This window comes from Callorhinus ursinus, unplaced genomic scaffold (genome assembly GCF_003265705.2).
Source record: "Callorhinus ursinus isolate GAN/ISIS: 27379988/994484 unplaced genomic scaffold, GSC_fseal_2.0 scaffold20, whole genome shotgun sequence".
NCBI lineage: Eukaryota > Metazoa > Chordata > Mammalia > Carnivora > Otariidae > Callorhinus > Callorhinus ursinus.
Genome location: NW_027397082.1, coordinates 6,271,598 through 6,298,483, shown reverse-complemented (window position 1 = coordinate 6,298,483; position 26,886 = coordinate 6,271,598). Strand labels below are relative to the sequence as shown.

General features: G+C 37.0%; 1 protein-coding gene across 3 annotated transcripts in view; it reads left to right on the top strand.

Moving 5' to 3' along the window:
* ATRNL1 (attractin like 1) overlaps positions 1-26,886 on the top strand; it is a 919,082-nt gene that overhangs the window by 290,884 nt on the left and 601,312 nt on the right. For all 3 annotated transcript variants that reach the window (XR_012381651.1, XM_025881114.2, XM_073904148.1), the window contains exon 20: positions 7,180-7,273. Coding sequence is in view for 2 of the 3 variants with exons in the window: in XM_025881114.2 (XP_025736899.1) it covers positions 7,180-7,273 (94 nt within the window). In the remaining variant the exon portion in view is untranslated. The remainder of the gene's footprint in view (positions 1-7,179; positions 7,274-26,886) is intronic.

Here is a 26,886-nt window from a genome sequence, read left to right as displayed (position 1 = left end):
GATCAACTCCTTAATTTCTCTCTCTTCTGTCTTATTGTTGGTGTATAGGAATGCCACTGATTTCTGTGCATTGATTTTATATCCTGCCACTTTACTGAATTCCTGTATGAGTTCTAGCAGTTTTGAGGTGGAGTCTTTTGGCTTTTCCATATAAAGTATTATATCATTTGCAAAGAGTGAGAGTTTGACTTCCTCTTTGCCGATTTGGATGCCTTTGATTTCTTTTTATTGTCTCATTGCTGTGCCTAAGACTTCTAATATTATGTTGATTAGCAGTGGTGAGAGTGGACATCCCTGCCGCGTTCCTGACCTTAGGGGGAAAGCTCTCAGCTTTTCCCCATTGAGAATGATATTTGCTGTAGGTTTTTCATAGATGGCTTTTATGATATTGAGGTATGTACCCTCTATCCCTCTACTCTGAAGAGTTTGGATCAAGAAAGGATGCTGTACTTTGTCAAATGCTTTTTCCTGCATCTGTTGAGAGGATCATATGATTCTTGTTCTTTCTTTTGTTAATGTATTGTATCATGTTGATTGATTTGTGGATTTTGAACCAACCTTGCAGGCCAGGGATAAATCCCACTTGGTCATGGTGAATAATCCTTTATTGTATTGTTGGATCCTAGTGGCTAGTATTTTGGTGAGAATTTTTGCATCCATGTTCATTAAGAATATTGGTCTGTAATTCTCCTTTCTGATGGGGTCTTTGCTGGTTTTGGGATCAAGGTAATGCTGGCCTCATAAAATGAGTTTGGAAGTTTTCCTTCCATTTCTATTTTTTGGATCAGTTTCAGGAGAATAGGTATTAATTCTTCTTTAAATGTTTGGTAGAATTCCCCTGGGAAGCCATCTGACCCTGGGCTTTTGTTTGTTGGGAGATTTTTGTTGACTGCTTCAATTTCCTTAGTGGTTATAGGTCTGTTCAGGTTTTCTCTTTCTTCCTCGTTCAATTTTGGATGTTGATACATCTCTAGGAATGCATCCATTTCTTCCAGGTTATCTAATTTGCTGGCATAGAGTTGCTTATAATATGTTCTTATAATTGTTTGTATTTCTTTGGTGTTGGTTGTGATCTCTCCTCTTTCATTCATGATTTTGTTGATTTGGGTCATTTCTCTTTTCTTTTTGATAAGTCTGGCCAGGGGTTTATCAATCTTGTTAATTCTTTCAAAGAACCAGCTCCTAGTTTCATTGATCTGTTCTACTGTTCTTTTGGTTTCTATTTCATTGATTTCTGCTCTGATCTTTATTATTTCTCTCTCCTGCTGGGTTTAGGCTTCCTTTGCTGTTTTTTCTCTAGCTCCTTTAGGTATAAGGTTAGGTTGTGTATTTGAGACCTTCCTTGTTTCTTGAGAAAGGCTTGTATTGCTATATACTTTCCTCTCAGGACTGCCTTTGCTGTATCCCAAAGATTTTGAACAGCTGTGTTTTCATTTTCATTGGTTTCCATGAATTTTTAAATTCTTGTTTAATTTCCTGGTTGACCCATTCATTTTTTAGTAGGATATTCTTTAGCCTCCATGTATTGAGTTCTTTCTGACTTTCCTCTTGTGATTGAGTTCTAGTTTCAAAGCATTGTGGTCTGAAAATATGCAGGGAACAATCCCAATCTTTTGGTACCGGTTGAGACCTGATTTGTGACCTATGATGTGATCTATTCTGGAGAATGTTCCATGGGCACTAGAGAAGAATGTGTATTCTGTTGCTTTGGGATGGAATGTTCTGAATATGTCCGTGAAGTCTGCTTGGTCCAGTGTGTCATTTAAAGTCTTTATTTTCTTGTTGATCTTTTGCTTAGATGATCTGTCCATTTCAGTCAGGGGGTGTTAAAGTCCCCCACTATTTTTGTATTGTTGTCAATGTGTTTCTTTGCTTTTATTAGTAATTGCCTTATATAATTGGCTGCTCCCATGTTCGGGGCATAGATATTTACAATTGTTAGATCTTCTTGTTGGATAGACCCTTTAAGTAGGATATAGTGTCCTTCCTCATCTCTTATTACAGTCTTTGTTTTAAAATCCAATTTGTCTGATATGAGGATTGCCACCCCAGCTTTTTTTTGGTGTCCGTTAGCATGGTAAATGGTTTTCCACCCCCTCACTTTCAATGTGGGGGTGTCTTTGGGTCTAAAATGAGTCTCTTGCAGACAGCATATTGATGGATCTTGTTTTTTCATCCAATCTGATAGCCTGTGTCTTTTGATTGGGGCATTTAGCCCATTTACGTTCAGGGTAACTATTGAGAGTTATGAATTTAGTGCCCTTGTATTGCCTGTAAGGTGACTGTTAGTGTATATTGTCTGTGTTCCTTTCTGGTCTATGCTGCTTTTAGGCTCTCGCTTTGCTTAGAGGACCCCTTTCAATATTTCTTGTATGGCTGGTTTAGTGTTTGCAAATTCCTTTAGCTTTTGTTTGTCCTGGAAGCTTTTTATCTCTCCTATTTTCAATGACAGCCTAGCTGGATACAGTATTCTTGGCTGCATATTTTTCTCCTTTAGCGCTCTGAAGATATCATGCCAGTCCTTTCTGGCCTGCCAGGTCTCTGTGGATAGGTCTGTTGCCAATCTAAAGTTTCTACCTTTATTCGTTACATATCTCTTCTCCCGAGCTGCTTTCAGGATTTTCTCTTTTTCTCTGAGACTCGTAAGTTTTACTATTAGATATCAGGGTGTTGACCTATTTTTATTGATTTTGAGAGGGGTTCTCTGTGTCTTCTGGATTTTGATGCCTGTTTCCTTCCCCACATTAGGGAAGTTCTCTGCTATAATTTGCTCCAGTATACCTTCTGCCCCTCTCTCTCTTTCTTCTTCTTCTGGAATCCCAATTATTCTAATGTTGTTTCATCTTATGGTATAGCTTATCTCTCAAATTCTGCCCTCGTGATCGAGTGGTTGTTTATCTCTCTTTTTCCTAGCTTCTTTATTTTCCATCATTTGGTCTTCTATATTGCTAATTCTCTCTTCTGCCTCATTTATCCTAGCAGTTAGTGCCTCCATTTTTGATTGCAACTCGTTAATAGCCTTTTTTATTTCGATTTGGTTAGATTTTAGTTCTTTTTTTTCTCCAGGAAGGGTTTCTCTGATAACTTCCATGCTTTTTTCAAGCCCAGCTATTATCTTTAAAATCATGAATCTGAACTCTGGGTCCAACATTGTACTAATGTCCGTATTGAGTAGGTCCCTGGCAGATGGTACTACCTCTTGTTCTTTTTGCTGAGGTGATTTCTTTCATCTTATCATTTTGTCCAGAGGAGATTAGATGAATGAGAGAACAAAATGGTAACAGGTTTACAATGTCCCCAGAAAATATACTCTAAACAAATCAGAAAAGATCTTCCAGTAAGTGGTCGCTTTTCTGTTCAGAGAGTTTTTGCTACTCTCTTCTTCGATCTTCTGTTGAGTTCATAGGTGTTCAGAATGGTTTGATCCCTATTCAGCTGAATTCCTGAGGTCAGACAAAATCCAGGTCTCCTACTCCTCCGCCATCTTGCTCCGCCTCCGTAAATTGTATTTTTTGTGGGCTACTTATGGTTGCTGCCTCTGCCTCATCTGCCTCCTTCTCCTTCCCTCCTTTATCTCCACCTTTACCTCCTTCTCTTTCTTCACAATCCTTTAAAAATGTAAAAACCATTCTTAGCTTATAAAAAATAGGAAATGGGCCAGATTTGGCCCCAGGGATATAGTTAGAATAGATGGTGAAAGTTTCTCCTTTCAATTTTTGAATATTTTGGACAGCTTTGGAATATAAAATATAAATCTTACAGCCCTCTTGGCACTTTATGACTTTCTAACTAATACTGAAATCCTTGACACTGTGCCATTTGATTGAAGGTTCCAGTTACTTAAGTTCTAGATTCGTATTTGCTACCTTTTTTTTTTAAAGATTTATTTATTTATTTGAGAGAGAGATCACACAAGCAGGGAGAGGCGTGGAGGCGCAGAGGGAGAGGGAGAGAGAATCCTCAAGCAGACTCCCCGCTGAGCACGGAATCTGTTGAAGGGGCTCTATCCCACGACGCTGAGACCATGACCTGAGTTGAAATCAAGAGTCTGATGCTCAACCAACTGAGCCACCCAGGCGCTCCTTGTTTGCCATCTTTTTTTTTTTTTTTTAAGATTTTATTTATTTATTCATGAGAGACAGCGAGAGAGAGTGACAGAGAGCAGAGGGAGAAGCAGGCTCCCAAGGAGCAGGGAGCCTGATTTGGGACTCGATCCCAGGACCCTGGGATCATGACCTGAGCTGAAGGCAGATGCCCAACCATCTGAGCCACCCAGGCCCCCTTGTTTGCCATCTTAATTACAGTTCTAGAGCAGTTCCTTACACCCCACACCAATTAGTAAATATTGGATCTACAGCTGAATAACTGAGTTTTACTACTCACTCTTTATTTAGGCAAGTACAGGTGTCAAATATTCTGATGAAAAGTAATCTGTGTATGTCCGATTGATGGCCTATTTTTAATTACGAGAACTATCACTTTTTCAGTAGAAAAAAAAATCACAGTCTCTCAACAACAGGTCCATAGCAATAGTTGTAATTTTGGCATTTTTAATGAGAAAATTCAGATTGGTAAGATATTGTTGGTATCAACATTTCATGTTTATATAAAAAAGAAACAGCTGTATTCAGTTTCCCCTTTTCATAAACCACACATTCGTGAAAATTTGGGCTTAGAGTTGTAAATAAAAATGTAAGTTTGAAGAATAGAATTTTAGATCAGCTATTTGAACATTTGCCTTTGGTCAGAATTCTTAGTCCTTTGAAATATAATGTATAGCATATCTACTAAATATTAAGTATAATATGCTAGAAGTATACAAAGCATATTAAGTTGACATGATTTCCTAACCTCCAGAAATTATTGTTATAGGTATTCAACAGATAGCAAGGACGTAGAAATGAAAGGGACTTTTGCACATAAACTGACTTAGAAAGAAGGGCTGCCAATCATGACTGCTTTTCGGTTTCATGTTTCTAGGTATATTCTTCATGTACAACTTGTTAGAATAACCCTTATAGCATCTTTTTTTTTCCCCTACCTTATTGTTCAGTCTTGGTTTTATGTTGATATTGCACCTTTATACTGTAGGGGAACAGAAATAACATGTGACCACATAGTGTCCCTTTAGTGTATGTCTATGCTTTAAAATCATCATCATATAAAATTTGCCAAACAAGAGGCCACTGTATGATGATTTCATAGGTGCTTATTCAGCATAAAAAGATAACCTCAAATGCTCACAACAGAATAATTTCAATACTGTCATGAAGTATAAATTTTAAACAATTGAATTTAAAATACATTTGTGCCATTTTAGCCTGAAGTATAGAACCACAAGGGAATTCTTTCAAAATGAGCTCACATTAAAAGGTATTTTAACACAATTTTTTTTTGTCTCAGGAATTATTAAAGCTACTATACAATGATAATTCTTTTAAGGAACTCTGCAAACATAACTCTTAGTTCTGCCATAATGGGTAAATAAAGGGTTTATCTAAGTTTTAAAATATTAATGTGCATCATTATTTTTAGTAAAGTTCTGAATATAAGATAATATTAATATGAACCTCTGCAAGTAATATTAAGATATCATGGTATATTCATTTACTATTTATGAAATTACATGTTATCAGTGTATCTTAGGGTCCCGTAATTGCTCGCTGTTCATTTATTTTATTCCCTGCAATACTGTACCTTGTCATTCATTTCTGCAATTCTCACATCGTGGGTTTCTATAGTTAATTCTACAAACTTAAAGGAAAACTATGCTGATTTATTTGAATATTCTTTAGGAAGAAAAAGAATCATACTTTTATATGGAAATTTCTTCTAGCCAAAAAAACCATGTTGTTAAGAATCTACCTAGTACCAAAACGTACTTTATATGTTTGTGTAGGGGTGTGTGTATTTACTTTATATTAATTATCTATATTTTTCAAAGCAAAAAATCATAATTAGCAAGATGCTTAGGGTTCTAGAATATTTTATATTTTGATTAAAACCAGTGACTCACTACTTTTTATATATGTATGTAAATCAAGGAAAAGCCACATTGTTTCATTTATATCAGAGAGTAGTTTAACTAGCTGGAGGCTGCAGGGACACAGTTCTCACTGAAGGTTTTTGAAAGGGCTAGTAGCATGGTTGGCCTGTTTTCTTTAGATTGTCTCAGGATAGTCAAATGCATTGTGCCTAGAAATACCAATGGTAGGAAGATCAGATATATCACTGTATTAGTGTCAGTAAGAGAAGGTGAATGACAATGCTATTCCACCAATTACAGTGGTTACCACAATGAAAAGGAGGGGTCAGATATAGGAGAGATTGTGCACGCTGAAATAGAACCTACCAATTGTTGGGATGTTGGATACAATAAGTATGGAGTTTGTGTCCCAAATAATTGGAATGCTACTCTTTAACAAGGAAAACAAAGTAAGAAGATGAAATGAGTACATCTGAACCAAATTGACTGTGTGTAACTATTATGCCCTGGAATGTTTCAATTAATATTCTGGAATATTAAAACTGAGAATGATCTCAGAAGCCTAATAAGATGATTTGGGGGCAATAAAGAGGCATGCTTTTTTTTACATGATATCAAATTATATTTTTATTTTTGTTGGCAGTGTAATAGTAGTAGAAGTAATAGCTGTATTTATTAAGTGCTTAATATGTGTTAGATATTTAAAAATACATGATCTCATTTAATCTTCACATCAGTACTAAGAGCGAAGTATTATTTTTGTTTGTTTGTTTGTTTGTTTTTTTACAGATGAATAAATTAAAGCAGAGAAGTTAAATAAATTGCCCAAGGTAGCTGGGTGATTATATATGTACATTTTGAATCTAAACTGTTTGACTCCAAAACTCTTGTGCTCTTTGAAATTCATTTCATTAAATAGATGTACCAAATGAGAAATGGGAAGCAGCCCAAAGAAGAATGGGATAATACCTGGATCCATACTAAACTTCAGAATACCCCAAAGACTTTGAAGAGTTTCACAAAATTTTTAAATAAGTGAATTTACTTCCCTTTAATAAAAAATAACTTATATGGTAACTCTAGTTTTTCGATGGTCAGGGGAAAATACGCAGTATAAAAATAAAACCCTGAATGAAATGTGATGTATGTTTGTGATGGAGAATATTCAGTATCATTTCCATTTTGACTTACAGCTTGTACATGCAGTGGCCATGCAAATATTTGTCACATGCACACAGGAAAATGTTTCTGCACAACTAAAGGAATCAAAGGTGATCAATGCCAATTGTAAGTAAAAATGACTTTTTTGAACTTTGGTGGGTTGAACTTTTGCTGTAAAGTAATTAGTATAGGCTTTGCTTTTTAAGTTTAGTGTTGTGCTAGTTAAGCAACCAATATTATTTTAAACGGAGTTTACTTGCATTTTATCAATTCTCATAAAAAGTTAAGCCTTTTTAAAATGGCAGTTTTGTGGAGGCTTTAGCAGAACCCATAGAATATGTTTGTCTTTGGTATCTCTCTAAAAAAAGAAACATTCTTAATTTTTTTGGAAAACACATACATTAAATTTTTATTTTATTTTTATGATTATCTTCCATAGTTTGTTAAATAATAAATCATATGTTTCTTGCCCTTCTTTTGAATCTGTCATTATTAATTATAACTGTAGTTATTTAAGCCTTTCAAGTGGTTCCTTATACTTCTTTTTCTCTTTCACTAGACATGAACTTACTCTTGTTACTCAGCTTTCAATAGTTTTATGATTGATTTTTCTCCTTTTATAATTTAATTGTTATTCTCAAGATTTATCCTCCCCCTCAAAAAAATTAACCCCAAAATGCAGTTGTCTCATGGTATCTAAACATTCTTTTTTTTCTAATTTATATATGCCATATAATATTAAATTAATTTTTGTTTTGGAGTTGTATAAATGCACTTACATTAGGTATAAATGTACTATATTTGACACAAATCATCAACTCTAACTAGTAACTGTAAAATTATGAAAAATTGATAAAGGTTTCTCTAAAACTTTTATATCCAAAGAAGTCTGTTAACTTGGAAAATGATCATTTTCTTTCTTTTTATTTAAGAAAATATATTATTTGCTGTAGAATTATTTTAAACATTTAAAGTTAGATGATCACGTCTTTGTCTAACCACTGAGGTGTCATAGGTTTTCAACTTCAGAGAAGGTGAACAGAACCATTTTTTATTCCTTCTCCATAGTCTCTAAACTTTAAAAGGAGGTGAAAGGATAAAGATCTTAGGGAAATTCCATTAATGAAGGCTATTTTGGTCTCAATACCAGTGCATTAAAATCAGAGTTCTGTGTTCTAAAAGAGATACTACTAATATTTTGATGAATACAAAATTCGTAAGTAGGGCCGCCGCCTTGGGTGTGTGCCTAGAAGGGCATCATGCTTGGTTTAATGCACTACTATCACCATCTTGAAATTCTTAATAAATTTTTAACAAGATCCTTACATTTTTATTTGTACTGCTTCTTGCCTCACTCTCCCCTACCACGAATTATGTATCAGGTTCTGGTCATAAACAAGAAATATTTAATTTTTGTTCTAAGATTCTATTATTTCATCAATTAAAACTGACAACTTTAATTTGTACTATATTTTTGCTTAAGTGATATAACCATCTATAATAATTATCTCTTTTAATGTGATGTGGTACTTTCATAAGATACTTTTATTTCTAGATAAGTGAGAGCAGTATATTAATTCATTGAAATCATGGGAGTATACACTTAGAAATACAGAGTAACAGGGTTCGGCATATGTATGAAATAGTAGAAAAATAAATTATATAGTTCTGAATGATGAAAGTACATTTTGCCCTAGTTCTTATTTATGATTTTTGTAAGCAAGGGAAAAATTGGAATACTAATTTGTACAGTATTTTGTAGATAGCCTTTCTAGATAGAATTATATTCATTATTTTTTGTTTGTTTTATTTATTTGGCTTTTGAGTACTGGGCAGTGAAAATATCATCATCATTCTTAAAGCAATTATTTTCTACAGTGTGCTTATACTGAAAAAAAAAATTCTTGTTAGGAAGCAAAGCTAGTCATTCAAATCGCTAAATAATTATTGAGTGCTTGTACTATTTTGTTTATATTATGTTATGTTAATCACCATACATTACATCATTAGTTTTTGATGTAATGTTCCATGATTGATTGTTTGTGTATAATACCCAGTGCTCCATGTAGATCATGCCCTCTTTAATACCCATCACTAGGCTAACCCATCCTCCCACCCCCCTCCCCTCTAGAACCCTCAGTTTGTTTTTCAGAGTCCATTGTCTCTCATGGTTCATCTCCATCTCCGACTGCCCCCCCTTCATACCTCCCCACCTGCTATCTTCTTCTTTTTAAAAATTTTTTTAACATATAATGTATTATTTGTTTCAGAGGTAAAGATCTGTGATTCAACAGACTTGCACAATTCACAGCACTCACCATAGCACATACCCTCCCCAGTGTCTATCACCCAGCCACCCGAACCCTCCCACCCCCCAGCACTCCAGCAACCCTCAGTTTGTTTCCTGAGATTAAGAATTCCTCTTATCAGTGAGGTCATATGATACATGTCTTTCTCTGATTGAGTAATTTCGCTCAGCATAACATCCTCCAGTTCCATCCACGTTGTTGCAAATGGCAAAATTTCATTCCTTTTGATGGCTGCATAATATTCCTGTGTGTGTGTGTGTGTGTGTGTGTGTGTGTGTGTGTGTGTGTGTGTATGTATATACCACATCTTCTTTTTCCATTCATCTGTCGATGGACATCTTGGCTCTTTCCACAGTTTGGCTATTGTGGACATTGCTGCTATAAACATCGGGGTGCATGTACCCCTTTTGGGTCCCTACATTTGTATCTTTGGGGTAAATACCCAGTAGTGTAATTGCTGGATCATATGGTAGCTCTATTTTCAACTTTTTGAGGATCCTCCATACTGTTTTCCACAGTGGCTAACCAGCTTGCATTCCCACCAACAGTGTAGGAGGTTTCCCCTTTCTCCTCATCACTGCCAACATCTGTCGTTTCCTGACTTTTCAATTTTAGCCATTCTCACTGGTGTGAGGTGATATCTCAGTGAGGTTTTGATTTGGATTTCCCTGATGCCGAGCTACGTTGAGCACTTTTTCATATGTCTGTTGGCCATTTGGATGTCTTCTTTGGAAAAATGTCTGTTCATGTCTTCTTCCCATTTCTTGATTGGATCATTTGTTCTTTGGGTATTGAGTTTAAGAAGGTCTTTATAGATTTTGGTTACTAACCCTTTATGTGATATGTCATTTGCAAATACCTTCGCCCATTCTGTCGGTTGTCTTTTGGTTTTGTGGACTGTTTCTTTTGCTGTGCAAAAGCTTTTTATCTTGATGGGGTCCCAATAGTTCATTTTTGCCCTTGCTTCCCTTGCCTTTGGCAATGTTTCTAGGAAGAAGTTGCTGCGGCTGAGGTCGGAGAGGTTGCTGCCTGTGTTCTCCTTTAGGATTTTGATGGACTCCTGACTCACATGGAGGTCTTTCAACCATTTGGGTCTATTTTTGTATGTGGTGTGAGGAAATGGTCCAGTTTCATTCTTCTGCATGTGGCTGTCCAATTTTCCAAACACCATTTGTTGAAGAGACTTTTTTCCACTGGACATTCCTGCTTTGTCGAAGATTATTTGACCATAGAGTTGAGAGTCCATTCCTGGGCTCTCTTTTCTGTTCCATTGATCTATGTGTCTATTTTTGTGCCAGTACCATACTGTCTTGATGATGACAGCTTTGTAATAGAGCTGGAAGTCTGGAATTGTGATGCCGCCAGCTTTGCTTTTCTTTTTCAACATTCCTCTGGCTATTCAGGGTCTTTTCTGGTTCCATACAAATTTTAGGATTATTTGTTCCATTTCTTTAAAAAAAGTTGATGGTATTTTGATAGAGATTGCTTTGAATGTGTAGATTGCTCTAGGTAGCATTGACATCTTCACAGTATTTGTTCTTCCAATCCATGAGCATGGAACGTTTTTCCATTTCTTTGTGTCTTCCTCAATTCGTTTCATGAGTATTTTATAGTTTTCTGAGTACAGATCCTTTGCCTCTTTGGTGAGATTTATTCCTAGGTATCTTATGGTTTTGGGTGTAATTGTAAATGGGATTGACTCCTTAATTTCTCTGTCTTCTGTGTTGTTGTTGGTGTACAGGAATGCCATTGATTTCTTTGCATTGATTTTCTATCCTGCCACTTGACTGAATTCCTGTATGAGTTCTAGCAGTTTTGGGGTAGAGTCTTTTGGGTTTTCCACCTAAAGTAACATATCATCTATAAAGAGTGAGAGTTTGACTTCTTTACCGATTTGGATGCCTTTGATTTCTTTTTGTTTTCTGATTGCTGTGGCTAGGACTTCTAATACTATGTTGAATAGCAGTGGTGATAGTGGACATCCCTGCCGCATTCCTGACCTTATGGGGAAAGCTCTCAGCTTTTCCCCATTGAGAATGATATTCGCTGTGGGTTTTCATAGATGGCTTTTATGATATTGAGGTATGTATCCTCTATCCCTATACTCTGAAGAGGTTTGATCAAGCAAGAATGCTGTATTTTCTCAAATTCTTTTTCTGCATCAATTGAGAAGATCATATGGTTCTTGTTCTTTCTTTTATTAATGTATTTAATCACATTGATTGATTTGTGGATGTTGAATCAACCTTGCAGGCCAGGGATAAATACCACTTGGTCATGGTGAATAATCCTTTTAATGTACTGTTGGATCCTATTGGCTAGTATTTTGGTGAGAATTTTTGCATCCATGTTCATCAAGGATATTGGTCTGTAATTCTTTTTGATGGGGTCTTTGCTGGTTTTCGGATCAAGGTAATGGTAGCCTCATAAAATAAGTTTGGAAGTTTTCCTTCCATATCTATTTTTTAGAATGGTTTCAGAAGAATAGGTATTAATTCTTCTTAAATGTTTGGTAGAATTCCCCTGGGAAGCCATCTGGCCCTGGGCCTTTGTTTGTTGGGAGATTTTTGATGACTGCTTCAATTTCCTTAATGGCTATAGGTCTGTTCAGGTTTTCCATTTCTTCCTGGTTCAGTTTTGGTAGTTGATACATCTCTAGGAAATCATCCATTTCTTCCAGATTATCGAATTTGCTGGCATAGAGTTGCTCATGATACGTTCTTATAATTGTTTGTATTTCTTTGGCGTTGGTTGTGATCTCTCCTCTTTCATTCATGATTTTGTTGATTTGGGTCATTTCTCTTTTCTTTTTGATATGTCTGTCCAGGGATTTATCAATCTTGTTAATTCTTTCAAAGAACCGGGTCCTAGTTTAATTGATCTGTTCTACTGTTCTTTTGGTTTCTGTTTCATTGATTTCTCCTCTGATCTCTATTATTTCTCTTCTCCTGCTGGGTTTAGGCTTTATTTGCTGTTCTTTCTCCAGCTCCTTTAGGTGTAGGGTTAGGTTGTGTATTTGAGACCTTCCTTGTTTCTTGAGAAAGGCTTGTATTGCTATATACTTTCCACTTAGGTCTGCCTTTGCTGTATCCCAAAGATTTTGAACAGTTGTGTTTTCATTTTCATTTGTTCCATGAATTTTTTTAGTTCTTCTTTAATTTCCTGTTTGACCCATTCATTCTTTAGTAGGATGCTTTTTAGCCTCCATGTATTCGAGTACTTTCCGATTTTCCTTTGTGATTGAGTTCTAGTTTCAAAGCATTGTGGTCTGAAAATATGCAGGGAATGATCCCAGTCTTTTGATACCATTTGAGACATGATTTGTGACCTAGGATGTGATCTATTCTGGAGAATGTTCCATGGGCACTAGAGAAGAATGTGTATTCTGTTGCTTTGAGATGGAATGTTCTGAATATATCTGTGAAGTCCATCTGGTCCAGTGTGTCATTTAAAGTATTTATTTCCTTATTGATCTTTTGCTTAGATGATCTGTCCATTTCAGTCAGGGGGGTGTTAAAGTCCCCCACACTTATTGTACTGTTGTCGATGTGTTTCTTTTCCTTTGTTATGAATTGCCTTATATAATTGCTGTTCCCATATTCGGGCATAGATATTTATAATTGTTAGATCTTCTTGGTGGATAGACCCTTTAAGTAGGATATAGTGTCCTTCCTCATCTGTTATTACAGTCTTTGGTTTAAAATCTAATTTGTCTGATACAAGGATTGCCACCTCAGCTTTATTTTGGTGTCCATTAGCATGGTAAATAGTTTTCCATCCCTTCACTTTCAATATGGGGGTGTCTTTGGGTCTAAAAGGGGTCTCTTGCAGACAGTATATCAATGGGTCTTTTTTTTTTTTAATCCAATCTGATAGTTCATGTATTTTGATTGGGGCATTTAGCCCATTTACATTCTGTGCTGCTTTTAGCCTCTCACTTTGCTTAGAGGACCCCTTTCAATATTTCTTGGAGGGCTGGTTTTGTGTTTGCCAATTTCTTTAGTTTTTGTTTGTCCTGGAAGCTTTTTATCTCTCCTTCAATTTTCAATGAGAGCCTAGCTGGATATAGAATTCTTGGCTGCATATTTTTCTCATTTAGTGCTCTGAAGATATCTTGCCTGTCCTTTCTGGCCTGCCAAGTCTCTGTGGATAGGTCTATTGCCAATCTAATATTTCTACCATTGTAGGTTACGTATCTCTTCTCCCGAGCTGCTTTCAAGATTTTCTCTTTTTCCCTGAGACTCGTAAGTTTTACTATTAGATGTAGGATTGTTTACCTATTTTTATTGATTTTTGAGAAGGGTTCTCTGTGCCTCCTGGATTTTGATGCTTGTTTCCTTCCTCACATTAGGGATGTTCTCTGCTATAATTTGCTCCAATATACCATCTGTCCCTCTGTCTCTTTCTTCTTCTTCTGGTATCCCAATTATTCTAATGTTGTTTCGTTTTATTGTATCACTTATCTCTCAAATTCTGCCCTCGTGATCCTGTAGTTTTTTCTCTCTCTTTTTCTCAGCCTCTTTATTTTCCATCATTTGGTCTTCTATATCGCTCATTCTCTCTTCTGCCTCATTTATCCTAGCAATTAGTGCCCCCATTTTTGATTGCACCTCATTAATAGCCTTTTTGATTTTGACTTGGTTAGATTTTAGTTCTTTTATTTCTCCAGAAAGCGTTTCTCTAATAACTTCCACGCCTTTTTCAAGCCCAGCTAGTATCTTTAAAGTCATGATTCTGAACTCTAGGTACAACATCATACTAATGTCCGTATTCAGTAGTTCCCTGCCTGATGGTAGTACCTCTTGTTCTTTTTGCTGAGGTGATTTTTTTCGTCTTGTCATTTTGTCCAGAGGAGAATAGATGAATGAGAGAACAAAAGCTAATGGGGTAACAACGTCCCCTGCAAATATACTGTATACAAATCCGAAAAGACCTGAAACCAGGGGACAAGAAAGGGAAGGAAAGAAAAAAGAAAGAGAAAAGAAAGAAAAAAACCAAAAAGATAAAGATAAAAACAAAAACAGAACAATACAAAAAAACCCGAATATGATCAAATATGATCAGACTAGTGCATAGATCAGTGCCACATACTAGATTTTGTGCGTATTTTGGTCTCTTAGAAAGAAGTGACTCCTAAAATTTTAAAGGAAGAAAGACTTATATATGGACAAAATAAGGGTTGATACAATGAAGGGATGGAAGATGAGTGTAAAGATGAAAATTATAAAAGATTTTATAAAAGGAATTGATAAGTTTTTTGAAAAAAGAAAGAAGATTTAAAAAAAAATAGAGAAAAAGAAAAGGGTGGGAATGTGATCAGGCAGGAGACTAGAACAAAGCCATACAGTAGTGATTTAGGGTATATTTTGATGTGTTAGAAGAAACTGTATCTCAAAGGTTTAAAAAGAGAACAACTTATATATATATGCCAAAAATAAGGGTAACTACTATGAAGGGATAAAATATGACTCTAAAAATGAAAAATAAGAAATGCTTTTTTTTTTTAAAAAGGGATTGATAAGATGTTGGTTGAAAAAGGGAAAAAGAAAAATTAAAAAAAAACAGCTAAAAAAATTAACTTTGAAAAACTAATGAATCATGGTAAAAAAAAACCCATGAATTCTATGTGCAGTATTCCTCTAGCGCTGGAGTTCTCCCGTTCTCCTTTATTGGTAAACTTGGTCTTGGCTTGCTGGCTGTTCGTGCTGATCTTCTGGGGGAGGGGCCTGTTGCCATGGTTTCCAAATGTCTTGCCGGAGGCTGAATTGCCCCGCCCTTGTTGGTCCAGGCTAAGCAAGCTGCTCGGGTTGGCTCTCAGGAGCTTTTGTTCCCTGCAAGCTGTGGTACAGCTTTGGAGGACCAGGGTGAAAATGGTGGCCTCCCAATCTCCACCCGGAGGAGCTGAGAACTCGGGGCCTCGCTCCTCTGTGCACCTCCAGAGAAAAGCAGTCACTCCCGTCTCCCTGGTCTCTGGCCACACTCTGTGCTCACCCGGCCTGTCACTGAGCGTTTCTATCTCTGGCACCTGACCCTGTGTGGAGTCTCCAAACCCAGCAGAGCCCTGTGGTGTGCTCCCTCGCTGCTCCTCCCCGGGGAGGAAGGGGAGTCTCCCTGGGTCTGCCGCTTTTTGGGTTCCTGCTGGAGGAGCAGTGGCCTGATTGGGCCGTGGATCACAGTTTATGGCAACCCCGAGCTGAGAGCCCACTCCTTGGCTCTGTCTCTGCAGCCGGCTTCCCCGCTCCGATACCTGGGACCTCTGCTGCACTCAGGCACCCCTGGGTTTTCTGTGACTCCCGAGGTTCCTGAGACCACACTGTCCCGCGAGGGTTCCACCCCCAGCTTAGCCACTGGAGCAACGTCCCTCAGCAGAGCTGGCTTCTAAAAGTTCCGATTTTGTGCTCCGCGGCTCTATCACTTGCCAGAAGCGGCCGGCGGAGGCCCCCTTCCTCGCCGTCTATCCTCCCAAATATCGCCTCGAATTCACTTCTCCACACATCCTACCTTCCAGTAAGTGGTTGCTTCTCTGTTCAGAGAGTTGTTGCTACTCTCTTCTTTGGTCTCCTGTTGAGTTCGTAGGTGTTCAGAATGGTTTGATCCCTATTCAGCAGAATTCCTGAGACCAGAGGAAATCCAGGTCTCCTCCTCCTCCGCCATCTTGCTCCGCCCCCCACTCGTCCGCCATCTTGCTCCAAGTACTTGTACTATTAATGAAGATGAATATCACATATTTTTTGCTGAATGCATCTTTCAGGCTAACAGTGGAGACACTAGCCAAAATATAATATACTAATTTCCTGTATCAGTGATTTGAAATGCTTGGGAACCTTTCCATCTTCACAGGTCGATTTTTGTTTGGCTTTAAATATATAGTCGTACATCACATCTTGTGTGTTTTTCATGACCTTCTGAAACTAAAATTAGTTCTCTTCGTATATGCTAATTTTTCCTTGCATTATGTGTGCACTCGCCTGTATCCTTTGCTAGAATGAAATTCTTTGGGGACCATGTCATCAGTACCACAATGTACTTGTTCAATAAGTTTATAATGGTTTGGAATGAAGAAAATATTGACAGAGTACTGAAGAGGGCGGGATTAATTTACCTTGGAGGGATCAAGAAAGTTTGAGAAGAGGATACTTATGCTGGAATTTGAAGGAGGAGGTAAAATTTTCTGGGTGGAGAATATAGTAAACAGAAGGAGAAACTATATCAGTAGAACAAGGGAGTGAAAATGAAAAAGGTTATAGCATTTCAGGCTTTTGCTCAAGGACATAGAGGGCTGGGAAGAGCATTGCTCCCACCTTTACAATGAAAGAAACAAGAGCCGGGCAAACTGCAAATCCATGAGTTTTCTGGAAATCATTGGAGAATTGAGATTACAGGGTAAACAAATAGCCAAAAATCTAAAGGGAAACAAGAACTTTCAGGGAGAGATGAGACAGGGACCCCGGCTTACCTGGAGTGAAACCAACTGGAAACATGGAAGACTTGAGCTAGGTAGTTGATAGATTGCTGCTCAAGTTTGGACGGTCCATAAAGTGTGGAGCTCCTGGGGGCCCCAGGAATTGGGGGGGTCCACACCGTTTCTAGAGTTTTTTTTCCCATGCACCCCACCAATTGCTCAAGGAAGAAAATGGAGACCCTTTTAAGAATGCATTTCCTGTGGCCGTAAGCTGGGAGAGGGGAAGAGCAGACACAGTGAACAGGGCTTCAGTTATGGGGCCAAAATGTTCATTCAAAGGGGTACTACATTATTTATCTTGTCAGGGTTTTGGCTCTGACCTAAACCAAAGCTGGAACTCAGAAATGGTCACTTAAAACATGATTTAATGGAGATATGAACTATACTATAAATATGTAATGAGTGAGGTGGTATTCTCTGTGAAAATTGTTTACTTTTGAGGAGCAACATGCAGACGTCAAAGAAAACAGAGTGTCTTATTTTTGTAAAATTTATCAGTTTTACAATGTGAAGGTAACACATATTTGCATTCTGTGAAATGTAGGGTCTCTCACTCCTTTTCAGTTTAATAGTGTAAGGTCGGTAGTTACCTTTTTTTTCTTCAGTCTTCTAACAACCCTTGTGATAGAAACTGGTGTTCTTCAGTGGGAGATAATTTATTTTAATAAAATAAAAATAGGTAAAAGAAGTTTTGGTAAAATGTTGTGGCAGATACTTATGATGTATCTTGCTATCTCCCTTGGCTATCATAGTTTCACCAAAGCTATAGTGGATTTTCCTGTACTTTCCAGTATTCCACATAAAGTATGAGGATCTTTGTTCCTCTTTTAGTTCCAGAGGTACATATTTCTGCGTACTACAATCAGGAAGGGTAAGATAGTTTATGCCAAAGTGGGCCATCCTAAACCAATGAAGGGTGAGAGTTTGTCCTACATTTCCCACTGTGTCACAGTGCTTCCTGAGATAACTGCCCTTGTCAAGCACCCTCATCCTATCTTGACATCTGCTACTGAGGTAATTCCAACTAAGGCAGTTGCTACTCAAAGTGGCTCTTGGTAACAGACCTTCAGCAGGGGATGTTATAGTTAGATGACTTATCAGGTGGCAATAAACACTATAATGCTAATGGTAAGTGGAATAGTGGTTATCCTGGTGTGCTATAGTATAATTATTGAGAATATTAACTGTGTTTGATAGGATGAAGTATAGGTTGGAGGAGAAGTGCTAGTTTGTGCAGCAACTTTAGAACTTGAAAGTCGTTAGGGGGTTGGTAACTATGATTGTGGACTTGGCTGGCTTTTGTTAACTGCCATAAAGCGTTAAAGAAGGAGCCTTCCATCAACTCAGGGCATGCTGTGAACATCACATGGTCTTCATGGCAGCATTTGAAGACCTTTACCTTCTACAGCTACAGAGCAGAGTACGTTGAAAATTATGCCCAGGATTTAATCATAAGTTTGGCTGGCTGCAAATGAAACTCAAAGATCAGCTGTGACAGTTCCCCCAGGCCAGAGTCACTGCCTGATGAGAAGGCATGAGAGTTTGAGGCATACAGTGGGCTACTTATGAGTATGATCTCAGAGCCCTGAATCCTAGATTCACTCCCTTGAAGACTTGTGGGTAGAAGTAGGAGTCTTCTGTCATTTGATAGAGTAAAGCAGCTTCCCTTTCCCTGGCAACAATGCAAAGATTGCACCTGATGTTTATGTTTCATAAAAAGATGTTTGTCCTCCTCCAGAGTGCACCCTGCCTGCATTTATTGTCTTCAGATCCGTAACAAGTGTCAGGTCTCAGTGTAGCATGACTGGGAGGACACAGTCTCTGCTGTAGATAGGTAAGAGATAGCTTATCACTGAAAACGTTGCAGGGTCTGAGAAATAGGCCAAGGCAGAATCAGCAGTGTATATATGAGAGTGGACCTTGAGGGTTATGGATCAGGGAGCTTGAAATCTAAGAGTGGAGGAGGGAGAATTTATTGATATGGTGTCACTCTTCTATGATCCAGGATTTCATGTCTTAGTGATATACCTGTAGTTGCTGATGACTTTTTAAAATGTGGGCATGCTGATTGCCTCTAGTAAATAGGTGGGGAGATGCTGGAACTGTCTTGAGGAAATTTTGAGCCTTAGAGTCAGAAAACTCAGGAATCTGGAGGTATTGGAACACATATGTTACCTAATATCAGATAGACATTAATTGATTCTATTTTCTTGGAGGTTTTCCAGAACACTTTCTTCATTAAGATAATAAAGAGTACAATTGTAAGGGGAGCTCTGGAGTCTTTGAAACTCAGTGTTTCAGGTGGCTGTTGTCTATAGGCCATGGTAGACAAGAGAAAATATTACCAGTCAGCTGGGCTCCCCAGTGTCAATGAGTATGTTAGGATTCCAGAATAGTAAAGGACAAGTGGTTGCACCTAACTCTTAATTACGTTAACAGTTAGCAAGACAAGATGGCTAACGGGGTGTGTTGGTTGGCAGGAATTTGTGGTAATGCCTAAGTGAGTTCTGACAGCCAAGTAGATTATTGTTTGACTTATATTGCCAGTAAAAAATCATGAACCAGTAAGCAGAAGGTTGATGTCAGCTGTCCCAGTGGCAAATTGTGAATCTTCACTCTTATGATTCCAATCTGAATCTCTGGGTCCCAGCACCCATCAAATAAAGTTGAAGAAGCACCCATACCATCTCATCGATAGACACAATAAATATTCCTCTACTGTTTCATCATTGGGACCTCAAGTCATTTAGTAGATAATTGGTCACAGGAAAAGGAACACAGATACTTCTGAAGGGCTTTGGATAAGGTATTTGGACTGATATTAATCACCAAAATATCATTAATTTATTTGCTTAAAAAATCTTTTCAATATTGCTACTATGTATCTTAAGAAGTTGTGTTAATACTTCCGAAGATACCATTGACAAATTTTAACTGCAAATGAAGAAAAAAAAGAAAAACAAACAAAAAACATGTTTCCAGATTGGCCCTTATTAGACCTTTTCTAATCTAATTCTAATTACCAGGAAATATCTGAATTCCAACAAGTCAGTAAAATGTTCTTCTGTCTTGTACACAGTAAATGTGAAGGTCAAAGTATTTTGGTTGGGCAGAAGAAAACATTATTAGGTCAATGATTCTCAATGGGGATGGAATAATGTTCTCTAGAACTTTATGGTTTTTCATAATTAATTATCTTGAAAATTAGAGATCGCTACTGGCATTTAGAGATGAAGAGTCATAGCCCCTTTGTAAAAATGGGAACTTATGGGGACTAGGTAATAAGTGGAATTTTGGTATAAATCTGTTTAATTGATTATATTGGGTCTGCAGACTCACTCTGTGGTAATTTTCCCTGTCTCTGAGTGCATAATTGGAATGAATATATGTAGTCTCTTGTGGACCCTCATATTAGCTTTTTGACCTGTGAGAAGTGAGCCATTAAGGTAGAAAGGGCCAAGTGGAAGAGGTCTCTGAAATTCCTTTCATTCGCTCTGGATCCAATCAAGATGGTAAGTCAGAAACTGGAGATATCATGCCAAGACAAATAACAGGCTGTTGAAATGGAGAAAATGAGGAAGTATTATATTTCAAATGTGAGCAGGATCTTTGAGTGGTTAAAATATGGACAGGATTATGATGAAATGTCACAGAAAATATATTTTCTGTCTTGAAGCCCCACCACATGTCAAGGCATTCATTCAGTTTCTGAGATTTAAAAAGACTTTGGAAACTATGTCATTTCATAGATTTTAGGAAATAGATGACAGATTGGAAAAAGATACAGTAATATTAGAGCCAATAGAATTGGATTGTAGGCTTCTGGGAGCATGTTAAGAGTCCCATGTTGAAAAACGATTGGCAACCCCCAAGTAAATAATTTTATTTTATTTTTTTTTAATTTTTTTTTAAAAGATTTTATTTATTTATTTGAGAGAGAGAGAATGAGAGATAGAGAGCATGAGAGGGAAGAGGGTCAGAGGGAGAAGCAGACTCCCCGCCGAGCAGGGAGCCCGATGTGGGACTCGATCCCGGGACTCCAGGATCATGACCCGAGCGGAAGGCAGTCGCCTAACCAACTGAGCCACCCAGGCGCCCCCAAGTAAATAATTTTAATATGTAATTTCTACCACAAAGATTTTGTATTATAGTGCTACAGATTTTAAAAAAATGTGTAGGATAGAAATAATATAACTTTAATCACTTTATTAATGAAATCCAGTGCTATTAATAAGTTGATACTACTAATAATATTTGGTTCTTAGTCTATTAAAAGGGGTCTCAGATATTCTCTAGACATATGGCGTACTCAAAGATGTGTGTTGTATATAGCTATCAGTGATGAGGTTTTCTCAAGTGATGAACACATTTTTGTTAAATTCCGATCAAAATTGTGTATGGTGTATTTTCAAGTCACATATAGTTGCATTTCTAGACAATTCAGTGTTTGTTGTAAACATGCAAAGCTACTCTGTGTTTACACGTAAAATGGAGTTAAGTTCTAGGCTCAAATAACTATGAACAAAAACCTGTTCATTTGCCATGTTGTTCAAAAGTTACGTGGGTTTTGGATCAATTATTTTTTGTTGTTTTGTGGAGTTGCCTTGTGCACTCAGGATGTCTGCTATCCTTGGCATCCTTTTTAGCCCTTTTAGTAAATTCCATTAGAAATCCATAATTATTGGGGCACCTGGGTGGCTCAGTCAGTTAAGTGTCTGCCTTCGGCTCAGGTCATGATCCTGGGGTCCTGGGATCAAGTCCAACATCAGGCTTCTTCCTCAGCTGGGAGGCTGCTTCTCCCTCTGCCTGCCATTCCCTGTGCTTGTGCACTCTCTTTCTCTGTCAACTAAATAAATTTACAAAATCTTAAAGAAAAAGAAATCCATAATTATGGAGATAACTAATTGTTACACTTAACATTTATCTCCATTGAGAACCACTTACCTCATCATTTTGTGTTTTTCTTTAGCCAAAGAACTTTTGTTGTTTCATTTATTGCACGTAAGATCTTAGAGCAATTTAATGACTTCTTGAGAAAGTTATATATATTGATAGTATTGTTAGATATTATGTTGGTAGGTTAATAAAAATTGATTGGTTGATCCAGAATCATATTTTACTTTTTTTCCCCACAATAAATTGAAGATTAAATTTCTCAAAGACGTTTGGAATTATAAAATAATTATATGAGATATGGGTCACTACGCAGGATCTTTTAATTCAGTAAATTCATAATTGAATATCCTTTTCCGTATAACCTTTTTTCTTTACTGATTATGGCTTTTTCATAGCTACTTATGTTAGGCTCAAGACACTGGTTTTCAAAATTAGTGTGAAAAAGGTCTCTAGAAATATGGTGACTTAAATTCTAGCTTGGGGACCAAAGTTTTTGCTTTCTTACAAGTATTCTAGGTGACTGTGAAATAAAAGTCCTTGATGTACTTTGGGAAATATTGCAGTAGGAAGATAGTCTTCCTGAGTATTTTTTTTCCTCCCCAGGTTACCTTTAGGCCAGCAATATCTAAGATTATTACCCATTTTTCCATTTTTTCTATTTTGTTGTATCTAGTCTTTTTGTTTGTTTGTTTGTTTGTTTTGGTGGGAAGGAGGCAGAGGATGATGTCAATGCCTTTTCCATTTTAGGAAGATCAAACTTGTGCTTTCTTTTCTAGACTAGTTTCTGGCACATAGCAGAGGCTTTATAAAACAAGTATCTGAGGATTTTTATTTTTCCCAATTTCTCTTGTCATTTTTAAAAGTCTTCTATATTGGGAATGAGGAAATATAGTACCTGTTTCATCCCTGTGCCCTAATCTACATTAAGTTATTATACAAAAAATACAGTGGAATCATTTGCTGTACAGCCTGCCTTTTTATACTCCATCTAATTTGCATATAGATTATTAGCTTCATAAACACAATTGGATAAACAGCTGGTGAATACAGTCTTCAAATACTAACACTAAATATTGTTAAAATTTTCTAGCTCATTTTTGCCCACTGTAGTCACAACTACAGATAGGCCTAATGGTTTATTTGTGCTGATGAGCCAAGAAATAAGGTATTTGAGAACACCTATGCTTGCTTTATTCCAAAAACATTTATTCAGTGAGATACCATAAAGCCATAAATCTCAACATATCAGTTGAGCAAGCAGGTTACTAATTCACTTTAAGCTTGCCCTATGTGAAAACAGATTTAATACTATCTACCTCCAGCTCTCCAGGAAGATGCTGTCCTGGTAAGAAGTCCAACTTGAGTAAAAAATACCCCTCATGTCAAGAAAATGTGTGGGTTCTTTTGGAGTATGTCTTCCTGCATTTAAAACTTTTGGATTTTTAGGGATATAGTTCCAAATCTATTAGCTTTGAAATAAATCTTTCTAAGCCCCAGAACCGTACTGGATTGTATTTCATTTAGTTATCAATTGTGAAAACTTTCTGAACACAACTAGGCTATGTTTTCCAGTTACTGTTGGTTAGGTTGGAGGTCATGTACTTGGCGTTCTGACCAATAAACATTAAGTAATGTCCGTCACTCCAGGCCTGGTCCCTAAAAATCTCTGTGCCTCACATCCTCTTTGCCCGCATTCAGTAGTGCAGTGGAAAGGAGGATGAGAACCTGAAAGACTGTGAAGCTCAGGAACAGCTCAGTCCTGGAAGACTGCATGGAGCAAGATGTCTTCCCCAACTCCACCTCTCTACACTGGACTGTGCCTTAAGCAATAATCAGACATTTATTGTGTAAAAGTACTGACTTTTAGGGTGTTTTTTTTTTTTTTTTTTTTTTTTACAGGAGTTAGCATATCCTTCCATGAGTAATTACTGTTCCTTTGGCACCTTGCTTGGCATCCTTAATTAAAGCACTTTCATTTGAATTACCTTAAATGAAAGGTATTGATTAAGTGTGTCTTTTGGTATTAGTTTAGTGAATTGTCTGTGGGGTGTTTGGGTCAATTTGTTCTTTTATCCACATTCATCTCTTAAAGCCTTTGCATACTTTCCATCTCTTTTATTAGAGCTATTCTCATTGGAGGCTGTCTCTTAGGAGACTAGTATAGTCCTTGATCTCCAGTTTGGTTATTACATTGATATAAGGCAATAGCAAAGTTAAGTGGTTTTAATTCTAGATGGTAAGACTAGGTCTCAACACATTGTACAGATGTGCATATTGTAGAGAACTGTACAGATGTTAGTATAAAACAAGTGCACAGTAAGGAACAGAGTATCAAATTAATGTGTAGAATATACTAATTATAAGTTGGAAACAATTATAGAAATAAACAGACTTAAATACCAAAGAAAGAAAATGTATTTTAAACTTTCAATTTGTTTCATTCTTCTCTATTTATTATTAAAAATTATCTTAAAATATCAGAGGATGAAATAAATAGTCTCCTAGTATGTTCCAACTTAACCTTCTGTGAAAAAATAAAGTACAGTAAATTTCAACATTTTAATGTAGAACATAGGTCTGGTATATGTATAGATGTTTTATCAAAATATGGACACATTTCAAATGCATGTGCATTTTAAGATGAATTACTGCTATACAGTGCCATGCCAGTTTGATTCATTTCTGGTGGCCCCAGTGCAGCACCGTTACTTCTAGGAAGAAAGATAGATGATTGAAAATATTCCAGTGTAATCTGTTTTTCGAATCATTATCTTTTTGTCTTGCTTTGACATTTGCAGGTGCAAATATAATATCCTCTATTTTTTATGTTTTCACTCTTTTTCATTGCTGTCATTACTGTCATCATCATAGTTAACATATATTGAACTCTACCAAATGCCTATCTCTGGGCTAGGTACTCGTATTTAATTCCTACAATAATTTTGTATACTAGGTAGTATTATTATCCCCATTTTACTCTTAAGGACATGGAAACTTATAAGAGTTAGTTTGTCCAAGGTCACAATTTAATTAGTGTTAGAGTAGAACTTCCATCTAGGTTTCTATAACTAAAAAACCAGTGTTCTTTACTTACTGTGTACCCATCATTTCTTTATTTTTTTAAAAGATTTTAATTATTTATTTATTTTAGAGAGAGAAAGTGCATATGTGTATGCATGCGTGAGCTGGGGGAGGGGCAGAGAGAGAGGAGTTCAAGCAGATCCCTAAAGAGCATGGAGCCCGGCGTTGAGTGTGATCCCATGACCCATAGATCACGACCTTAGCCAAAATTAAGAGTTGGTTGCTTAATCACCTGAGACACACAGGTGCCACCTCCCCATCTTGGCAAATGATAATTGAGGCACTATTTCTGGATTTGTTGGAAAATATATGAATAGTATTTGTGAGCTATTAAATCCCAGTTTTAATATAAAATATTTAGTAATTATTATATTTAAGTATTCTTTTTTTTTAAGATTTTATTTATTCATTTGCGAGAGGGACAGAAAGAGAACAAGCAGGGGGAGAGGCAGAGGGAGAAGCAGACTCCCTGCTGAGCAAGGAGCCCAATGCGGGACTCAATCCCAGGACCCTGGGATCATGACCTGAGCCAAAGGTAGACGCTTAACCATCTGAGCCACCCAGGCACCCTAAAATTAAGTATTCTTTAGATACCAAAAATTATCAATACTATTTTTTTCTCTAGGGAAAGAATTACATAATGTAGAGATTGATTTTATTCTTCAGAGACTTGTGCTCTAACTATACTAAGTTTCAGATTAATCACTCTTCAGTTTATATATTTTTAATGTGAAATACTTTCTAATTTATCAGTAATTTCAGTTATTTTATTTTAATTCATTATTTTTAGTTTTTTTCTTAATTTTAAAGATACTGAATTACTATTTTTTAATCTTTTCATTGACTTGTTTTGTCAATCTGGATTTTTTTAATGGATTTTTTAAAATAAGATTTATTTATTTATTTATTTATTTATTTATTTATTTATTTATTTATTTAATTTATTTGTCAGAGAGAGAGAGAGTGCACAAGCAGGGGGAGTGGCAGGCAGAGGTAGAAGGAGGCTCCCTGCTGAGCAAGGAGCATGTTGTGGAACTTGATCCCAGGATCCTGGCATCATCACCTGAGCTGAAGGCAGATGCTTAACCGACTGAGCCACCGAGGCATCTTGTAATGAACTTTAGTGTTTTGAGCAGCTTTCGGTTCAAAACAATATTGAACAAAAGGTACAGACATTTCCCTTATACCCCTTACATACATGCATAGCTTTCTCCATTGTCAGTACCTTTTACCAGGCTGGTACATTTATTATAATTTATGAACCTATGTTGACACATTATTAAAACCGAAAATCCCGGGGTGCCTGGGTGGCTTAGTTGAGTGTCTGACTCTTGATCTTAGCTCAGGTCACGGTCTCAGGGTCTTGGGATCAAGCCCCACATTGGGCTCCATGCTCAGTTTGGAGTCTGCTTGTCCCTCTCCCTCTGCTCCTCCCCACCTCCCCCACACACTCTTTCTTTTAAATAAAATAAAATAAAATAACCCAAATCCAAGTTTACCTTAGTGTTCACTCTTGGTCTTGTACATTCTGTGGGCTTTGGCAAATGTATATATGACTAGTACCCACCACTACAGTATTAAATAGAGTAGTTTCAGTGCCCTAAAAATTCCCTGTGCCTCTGCTATTGATCTGTCTCCCCTAACTCCATGCAAGCAGTGATCTTTTATTTCTTCCATAGTTTTGCCTTTTACAGAATGTTATGTAGATGACTCATACAGTATGTAGCCTTCTCAGATTTGTTTCTTTCACTTAATGATATACATTAAAGTTTCCTCCATGTATTTTCATGGCTTAATAGCTCATTTTTTAAAAAAATTTTATATTGTTACATTAATAACCATACATTACATCATTAGTTTTTTTGTAATGTTCCGTGATTCATTGTTTGCATATAACACCAGTGCTCCATGTAGAATGTGCGCTCTTTAATGCCTATCACCAGGCTAACCCATACTCCCACCCCCTTCCCTCTAGAACCCTCAGTTTGTTT